The sequence below is a fragment of the Protopterus annectens genome, chromosome 1.part2, assembly GCF_019279795.1.
Source record: "Protopterus annectens isolate FY-2018-M chromosome 1.part2, PAN1.0, whole genome shotgun sequence".
Lineage (NCBI taxonomy): Eukaryota > Metazoa > Chordata > Ceratodontiformes > Protopteridae > Protopterus > Protopterus annectens.
The window spans coordinates 132644057-132653793 of record NC_056727.1 but is presented as its reverse complement, the minus strand read 5'-3'; the positions used below and the strand labels follow the sequence as shown (position 1 = coordinate 132653793).

Below are 9737 nucleotides of genomic sequence, written 5' to 3'. Positions count from 1 at the left end.
TCCAGATACAGATTCTTAGTTTTAGCACTTGAATTTGCTTATTCATGATCAGCACTTGTTCAGAACTTGTAAGCACTAAATAACCTACTAATTACTACAGCACTCAACCTCCCTCATTATCTAGAGGAAAACAGTTTTTTATTCAGGCATGTCCAAGGGTCAGCTCCCAGTGTTCTGTTCTGTCTATCTGATAAATCCGGCATCTTGAGGCAATGTCGAAATTGCTTCATGTACACAGACAACCCTCTCCTTCTACCACCCAACACTACAACCTGTGGGAGATGCACTTATCTAGCCAAACTGGAGGTAAAGCTTTCTCCAATCAAGACTGAACTTGACAGTCAAGAGGAGAAGGTAAACACTTGCACCACACTCATCACACATAGTCTCACTAAATCTACACCACCAAAATCCACACATAGAAACACAAAAACATTCGCGGAGGCTCTCAGTAATAATCTGCTCAAGCAATAGAGACCTCCAAATCAGAAATGCAAGCAACCTCCACCCCCCAACACAACCCAAATGACACATAGCCCGCAGACTGTGTGCCACTCAACCACAGCCAATAAGGCAAAACAACGTACCCAACACACTAGTCATAGGTGACTCTGTAGTCAGGCACACTGATGCCCCACTCACCAGGCTAAACAAGGAGAAGGTTACTGTCAGCTGCCTGTCGGGTGCCAGGATCCGCCACATAACCCACGCACTCAGGTCACTCCACAACAAATACAAATATGACTCTGTCATTGTCCATGTTGGTGTGCATGACCTGAGACGTACCTCCCTGGACTACATGAAAAGAGACATGGAGGAGCTCTCCGATCTTGTAGCCCAGGCAGGTATGACCCTAGCCCTGAGTAGCATTCTGCCATCATCCAGAATGATGCCGCAGTACAAGGACAAAATGATTGACTTCAACAATTGGCTAAGCCTCTGGTGCCATTCTAAAGGGATCCAGTATCTGTCTGCCTGGGATGACATGGTCGACAGACCACAATGCTTTGCCAGAGATGGCCTGCACCTGTCACCCCTGGGATTCCGGATACTGGCTAAGGTTCTTGCCGCCCCTATAGTGCCTTTTTTAGGCAAGGTTCAAATGACAAATTCACCACCGTAACAGGGACAGGCAAGCAAAACCTTAGGGTGATGCTACTCAATGCTAGAAGTCTAAATCTCAAAATGCACTCACTTGAGGCACTCCTTAAAATGGAGAACATCGATATCTGCGCAGTGACTGAGACCTGGTTCAAGGCTCCAGAGAGCACCCCTGCACTACCAGGCTATAACTCATACCACACTTCGGCCATGTAACCTGGACCGGAACACCAAAGGCGGAGGTGTGTCCATATTCATTAAGGATATTCACACCTCCAGGCTAGTTGCTCAGCATAATGTGTCCGAGGTTATCCAAGTGCAACTAACTCTGGGCAAAACTGCAATCCAAATTGTAGCTTGCTACAGATCACCCACCATGCCCCAGAATTCCCACTCCTCTTTTCTTGATGTACTGGAAAATATTAGGGTTCAACCAAACCTAGTAATGGGCAATTTCAAGTACCCCACCATTAACTGGAAAAACTACTCCTGTACCAACTCCTTCGCTCAACGCTTTCTGGAATTCATAAACTCCAATGCCCTGGATCAACTTATTCACACCCCCACCAGGGACAACAATATCCTAGATCTAGTCATTACCAACATGAGTGATCGGTGTTCCACACCTGAAGTCAACGCCTCATTGGTCCGATCCGAACATAAGCTAATTACCCTAGATATCCACATTCTGCCCCCACCCCCCATTAAGGAAACCATGGTGAAAAATTTCTCCAAAGCCAACTTCATGCTTCTTAAGACAGAAGTGGTGAACTTCATGACACCCATGCAGATGGATAATACAGTTACGACTACTGAATCCTACACAATTGCACTTTACAAACACATACATGAGTGCATGGATCGTGCTATCCCAAACAGAACCAAGATGCTATCCTCCAAAAAAGGAAGCCAATCTGGTGGTCCCCTGCCATAAACAAACTGTACAACAGAAGGAAGAAACAGTTGAAAAGATAGTAAAATCCCATGAGTGGAGGAGATCCCTGGTCACCCTCAGTAAGAAGCTGCGATCCCTGATAAAATCCTCCAGAGCTAGTTACGAAAACAAAATCACCACTGATTCTAAAGACAACTACAAAGCATTCTATAGCTATGTCAAGAATCTCAATGGCAACACTCAGATCTGCTCTGGGTTACAGCACAATGGCACTAAATATACAGACCCAACTGATATTGCCAACATCCTGGCAGATAGGTTCACTGCTAACTTTAACCCCCTCTCACCCCCTAAAGAGCCTATCTCTATACCGGAAGACTGCAAAGTTCCTGTAATCACGGCTGCACAGGTAAAAACCACACTGTCCAAAGCCAAGAACACAGCATCTATGGGACCAGACAACATCCCAGGCTGTGTTCTACACCAACTACAGAATGAACTGGCACCCCACCTAAGTACCATGTTCAATCATAGCCTCACCTCAGGCTTTGTGCCTGCTGGATGGCGCACAGCGACTGTTATCCCACTCCACAAGGGTGGAGCCACCACGGACCCCAGGAACTACCGCCCCATTAGCCTGACAAGCCTGGTCTGCAAGGCCATGGAACGTTTCATCATGGAACTTATAAACAAAGACATTGGTAATCTCCAAACTCTGGACCCCACCCAGTTCGGGTTTGTAAAAGGCAGATCATGTCTCCTAAACCTGATAGACTTCTTTGAAGCAGTCACCAAAGCTGTAGACAAGGGTAAGGTGGTTCACACAGCCTATCTAGATCTTGCCAAGGCTTTCGACACCACCCCCCCCACTCTGGAATTATAGATAAACTCACTAAGCTAGGTATAAATCCTTATGTAACAAGATGGGTTGCCAACTGGCTCACTGACAGAACCTACACTGTGAAAGTAGCAGACTCCAAATCCGACTTCAGACCAGTGACAAGTGGAGTTACCACAGGGTTCAGTCCTGGGTCCTCTCCTGTTTGGTATCTACTTCTCTGAAGTACAAGCTAACACAGAAGGTCTTTGGCTAACAAAGTTCGCAGATGACTGCAAACTAGGAGCCATAATCGAAACTCCTAATGATGTGGACATCCTACAAAAGGGCCTCACTGAGATGCCTGGTGTCAAAGCCATGACCTCAAGCTCAATGGCAAAAAGTGCATCGTCATCCCCTTTGGTAAAAACTCTGTACCCATGAACTACAGCATATGCAGTAGTATACTTAACACCGAAAGTGTGATGAGACCTTGGGACACAGGTGGACAGTAGTCTCTCCTTTGATAATCACATCGCCACAGTAGTCAGGGAATCCTTTTACGTGGCATACCTCATCACAAAAGATTTCTCGTCCAGAAAAAAAAGAGGTCATTGTTCCCCTCTACTCATCAATCATTAGTTTTTGCCCCTTGCCCTTTTTCATTGCCCCTTTTGGTATGTACCTCACAAGACATCTACAACAACTGGAAAGGCCACAGAAATACCTCACAAAGAGGATTATCGGCCTCAAACAGATGCCCTACTTAGACGTCTCAAAAAACTCCAGCTTTACTCCGTCGCATATCGCCTACTCAGAGGTGATCTCTGCCTAACATACAAAGCTATGTCAAACCCAGAGCTGTTGGACATGCTCCACTTAAAGAAATCCCAATCCTTCTGAGCTACACACTCTAGGGACCTAAACCTTGTCACCACAATAAACAGAAAATGCCGTAGGGATAGATTCCTGTCCCAGAGACTTCCCATGCTCTGGAATAAACTACCTATCTATATCAAACAAAGCTCCTCATTAGCACTCTTCAAGAAAAATCTTGATCATTGGATGGGAAATAGGAAATTCACCCCGGGGATCACCTCTGTGGCTCTGCTCGCCAGTGGCACAGGAAAATAATTTTCTTGGGCTTGTATAGGCCCCAGGGCTGATAGCCTAATACCGACCTATGAGTTAGAGTTAGGAATAGATCTTGCGCGTAGTAGCAGTTTGTTCCAAGCATTTGCCACAGAGTGGGTGTAGAGGAGATTGCCAATATTTTTTTCTGGGCACAGAAACTTCCAGTAGGTATTGAGACCTTTGGAGTTAACAGTTGGGGAATGTAGGGTTGAATATGGGTAGAGAGAGTGGTCAGGATGAGGGTATGTATAGGATGAAATGAGCCAGGTGAAGCTGAGGTAGGAGGAGTTGTTGGCAGAGTTCCAGCCACTTTAGACTTTTCAAGGATAGATGGTGGTGAGAGCGATGGGGTTGATTAGCAGGAAATCTTGCAGTTTTATTATAAGCGCATTCCATTTTAGATACAAGATTGGGTTGGAGGTTAATGAGAACAGGGGCAGCATAGAGTAGAGTGGGGAGTAGGAAAGCTTGTGCAAGAGAAAGTTTAGAATCATGTGTGAGGAATTTTCTGTGCCTGTAGAGCAAGCCCAGTTTTTGAGTCTTTTTGATGCTTAACTCTTCGACTCCTTTGCCAAGACCAACTTGGTCAAGAAAGTTACTGAGGTCCCCGTTTTCCAGTGGTTGGCCAGTTTCACTTCCTTTTGTCAAAATTGTGACTGAGTTTTGTCTGTGCTTCCCAAGGCTAATTGTGCTAGAGCTGTGGCTACTTCCACCACCTTTTTCCATAATGCTTCATTAGTGATGTCTCTGATTTGGTCTTCAGCAAATTCACAAGACCTTACAAGCTGAACATTTTTAGACCCTGGACTTTTTTTGGGACTACTTTTAACCAGGGTATGTTGTAATGAGAATGACCACTCAGGTTTGCGACCTAGGGGATCCAACTTGTTTGTAGATGATGCACATCCTCTTATCAGATGTGAAAGTTAAATACTGAACAAAAGGCCTACGTAGAGAAGGTCTCTCTTTGGCAATATATCTACCCAACCTTTCCCTGCATTTAATCTTGCGCCCTCTTCATTTTTCTGTTCCTGATTTCCATTCTTCTTCTTCTTCATCTTGGGCTCACTGTAGCACTGGAGAGAGGGATGTGCGGTACATGATGTGAAAGGGAAAAGTAAGTGGTAACCTGGGAAAGACTGCGTGGCCTTAGTGTTTGTGGCCCAAGCTTAGTGATTACAAAATATGGAATCTTCTTACAGATCTGATATGGTAAGTATGTACCTCCTGAATTTTTTCTATCTACCCTAAAATTAGCCACATCTTTGTTATGTGATGCTCCAAGACAAATGTGCCAAGTGCATCGTAGCTGTAAGGATTTCTAAAGATATTGAGATCATATCATTGTAAATGTGTTTACAGGCACACTAAAGTGGGATCATGTTGTTCCATCAGTAATTGCTTCATTCAAGTAAATTCTTTGGAGGAAAATATCATTCAAGAAATTCCTTTGGCAGCAAATAAGTCATCGACTTGAGATTATTTTTAAGTGTTAGTCACTCAAGTTAGTGTGGGTGTTTCTTTTAGAACTATTACAGTTTGATTTTTCTTTTAGTATGGATTATGATTTTGCAGATGAAGAGTGTAGTGAATTTTTGTTGTAAGTGATCTTTGCTTTTTTTCTCAGGTTGTCCTAGTTGATTTAGTACATTCAAGTAACAGATTGTTAGGACTGACTGTAGGTGATATGCCTGAGTTAATTGTCCTGCAGATCATTTATCACAATGTGGTAGTAGAAGGCTGTATAACATGTACCACTGTGTTTTCCGCACTCCCCTTTAACCACCCTGAATTGGGAGCGCTATCCTCGCATTCAGGATGCACTAACTCAGACAGAAGTTGAGATGATATGAGATGTTCTTGCTTTTCAGATATTATCTACATTTTTGCCCCTTCCTGAGGCAATGTGACCTCAGGGTACCATAGTCAGAAATTGATGGTGTGGGAGCTGAAACATCACATCAGGGATTATAAATGGCACAGCCTCATTGCCTAAAGAGTAAATACTGTAAAGATTTCCTCTGTCCTGTTACAGTAAAACAGTCCACAGGCTGTGTATGTGAGAAAATGGTTTGAGATTTTGGGGGAAGGTGGCCAACTCCACTGCCACAGAGCACTGAAACCCTGACTACCTCCTAGGTGCAGTTAAGTAGAGCAGGAGTTGGCAAGAAGTAAAAGAGGATTAATGAGACAATGCCTGCTTATTTCTGTCTGGGTAGACTGTGTGTCATGTCTGGGACACACTTCCTGTGGTAGGATCTGCAATGGAGACTGGAAATCCAACAGGAACACTTGCTTTGGTGGGCAAGGGCATTCTGAATGGCAGTAAGTTACATACCCTTGTTGTACCCATTGCACTACACATCCTGTAGGCTTTTGCTGAAGGATTAGAACTTGAGTACAATCCCTCTGTCTACATGAATAGAGGTTTGTAACACCTCCTCTGCTTGCCCCTATAGGAACAAATGAGAAACAAGACTTTCACTTCATATGGAATAAATGATCCATTTTATCAGGCAGAGGGGGAAAGCTTGATGGTCACTAAGGACAGGTGTAGAATAGAAGCAAACTAAAATCTTGATAAAGGGATGCAGAGTCCTTCATTTGGAAAGTATGAGGTAACTTGCCTCCAGTCCCCCACCCACAAAAAGTATTGTTTTACTGATTGCTCCTAATTGTTTTAATGATGTTGTCTTTATATTTGCTCAACTCTTTTGACTTGAATCCCACTGAAGCTCCTGGGAGTGTGAGGCATACCTCGTACAGTGGGATATACCTTTTAAGGTGGGGAATGGTCCTAATTAGAGAAACCAATAATGTGTCACCTGCTGTAAGATTATGAAAATCTGCTTTTACAGTGAGTGCATTGTGTATGTGCTGTGATGATAAAGATGATTAAAACATCCAAAGAATTTTTACTAAAAGTTTTTTTTTTTTTTTTTTTCAGTATTTGATACAGAAGAAGAAAACAAGCTGTCATACACAGAAATTCATCAGCAATACAAGGAGCTGGTAAGTATTGCCAGAAATGTTTAGAAGCCATATATATCAACTTCAGATACTCATCATATTGAACATACTGCAGTAGTAGCTTAAGCTATATAGATTATATCTTGCTAGGATACAACACCTGGCCAGCTTCCGAAGCTTCAGGGACCTTCCACATGCCCTAACTGTTAAGTCAGTTTGAGCTGAGATGACCAGGTCAGATTTGAGCACCGATCCTACCAGAGCTTTCCTTCTGCTGAAGAAAACACTGCTATGTGGGCTTTTGAGGCTAGACAGTCAGCTTATGCTGTTCCATTGCTGGGCAGATAAGTTACCTTCTGTGGAAAAAAGCTTCCACTTCACTTTCTTGAGACAGAAAACTTTTTTTTTCAGAAAAACAGTTATTGTAATTTCTTTACTTTGAAAGTCCGACTGGGCCGCAAGTACCCATTTTCAGCAGTGGCCCTGGGAAGAAGAGCAAGTTCATAGGGGAAAAAGCATGAGTACAATATCTTACTTATGACTAAGATGCTAAATGTGGATCAGGAAATGCATTTACTAGCAGAGGAGGAGGAAGGTAGGTCAAGTATTAGCTGGGAATGGAATAAGCGCAGTGTCAGGTGTTGGATGGGAATTTCTTTGGAGGGGCTTTGATTGATTGTAGGTTTGGGTTATATTTAATGGGTTGTAGGATAGAGTGCCAGTGTTTTACAGCAGTGTGGGAATAGAGGCAGATACCAGGAGATTTATTGGATTTGTAGTTGGAGATGAGATGTTTATTAGAATGAAGGGGTCTTTTAAGGTGTTGGCAAGGGGGAACATTGTTGAGGGCATGACAAGCAGAGGGTCTATAAATTTGTTACGGGCTGTAATTAGTTGAAGGTAGTTGTGATGGGAATTTTCAAGCCAACTTAATGAGTGGAAAGCACTGAAGTGACGAGTGAAGTTTGTTGCGATAGAAGTAAACTTTGCAGTTTTACAATAGCATACTTCAAGTTTAAATTTTAGTGTAAAAAAATGAACCACTAGTGGTTGTACTAGATGCTCAGCATGCAGATATGTTAATTTTTTTAGTTATATCAGTGGTGTTCCCTTTAGTCCTAAAGGACATTTTACTTGTGTAACTTCTAATGTTATTTATGTTCTTAGATGCTCCTGCAGTCTCTCTTATATAGGTGAAACTAAGAGAAGTTTTAAACTGAGACTGCAGGAGCACAATAGAGACATAAAAATGGAAAAAGTTGCTAGCCCTGTGCCATGCATTTTAAGTTGTTTCACAATAGCAATCCAAACTCTCTGCAAGCCAGCATCCTAGAACAAGTTAATTGGGGGTGTTGACAACTCTGAGTTTAGGAATAAACATCATTTGTTATATAAAGGAAGTATTTATATTTTAAAATACAATACGTTAAGTCCTTGTGAATTTAATACTGAATGTTCATGGAAACTTTTGATGTTATGTAGTCCTATCTCGCCTCCATTATTACGTGTGGGTTCGGAGCTGACTCGGCCGCTTAGAAAGCCTGAAGATTTCTGATTGGCTCGTGGCTAATAGGTATCCCATGATGCATGCGCACATTCCCCAGATCTCATTTGCCACGTCTTCAGTCGGAAGCTTCTTTTGGTTGGCTGTGGCTGTGATTTAGTTCTTCATTATTCTGCTTGTTAGAAGTTTTTAGCTTTGTGTGAAGTGCTTTTCTTATTGCTGTTAGCCTTATTGTGATACCGATTTGTGTCATATTAACCGGACTTGACTTTTTACTGGATTTGACTTATTTCTGCTATAAAATTCTTCGGCGTGTTGGCGTTTTGTGTGCGTTTCCCGTGAGTGTGTGCTTTTAGACTAAACAGTTTTACTTAGAGGTACTAGTCTGTTCCCTTTTCCTTTACACTAGGCTCGTTTAAGTTAGAGAACCTAGTAAAACTTCCCTTTGTTGATGTGAGAATTAGGGCTAGATCCGTTTTAAGTTAGAGGATCTAGTTCCTCTCCTGTTGAGTGAGTGTGTTGGTTGTTTCTTCAATCGCCTATATTGAGACTGCCATTATGTCTAAAGAACATAAACAGGATTTATAGTAAATCAAAATAGCAGGACTGAGCGAAAACAAGTGTAACACTTAAAGTTCAAAGTACTTTATTATCAATAATTAATAAGATAAGCGCTTTCGCTGTGTAGCTTCATCAGATCTGATAATAAAATACTTTGAACTTTAAGTGTTACACTTGTTTTCGCTCAGTCCTACTATTTTGATTTACTATAACTTTGATTTATACTGCTTGCACGAGCGTTTACCAGCATAGCAGCAGCCTCCATTACTTGTTATAAACCGGATTTAAAAAGTGTACTAAATGCTCTCAAAAAATGTCCATCACTGAAGGACAATTGCGTCTGTGTGTACTGCTTAGGAGCCATACATGTTCAAGAGACTTGTCTCTTTTGCCATTCCTTTAGTCCTAGAGTGCTCAGGGAACGGAAGAATAAGCTGATTCTAAAAGGCTTGTTAAAACCTTCCTTCAAGGAAGACCTAGCCAGTTCGTCGTCCTCTGCTAGGTCGCATTCATCTAGTAAAGATAAGGGCAAGACCTCAAAAAGGCCTTCTCCACCCTCAACTTCTGTCTGTGAACCTCCACAGAAGTTACCTAAATCGGAGATGGCCTCTGTCTCTTCGGCTCCAGTGTTCTCTGAGCCGATCGAGATTCTGGACATGGACATTGCAGTATCGGCACCAAGTGCTTCGGTGCCGATCACTAGCAGTCCTCTTCAGAGCCGGTCTACAGACATTCCACTGGTCTCCCCTACTTTA

At 42.6% G+C, this 9737-nt stretch overlaps 1 protein-coding gene across 1 annotated transcript in view; it reads left to right on the top strand.

Annotated features, from left to right (window-relative positions):
• Positions 1 to 9737, top strand: part of CFAP36 (cilia and flagella associated protein 36) — a 1925715-nt gene that overhangs the window by 222530 nt on the left and 1693448 nt on the right. Inside the window, exon 2 of the mRNA XM_044055272.1 lies at positions 6895 to 6959. Coding sequence (XP_043911207.1) covers positions 6895 to 6959 — 65 coding nt within the window. The remainder of the gene's footprint in view (positions 1 to 6894; positions 6960 to 9737) is intronic.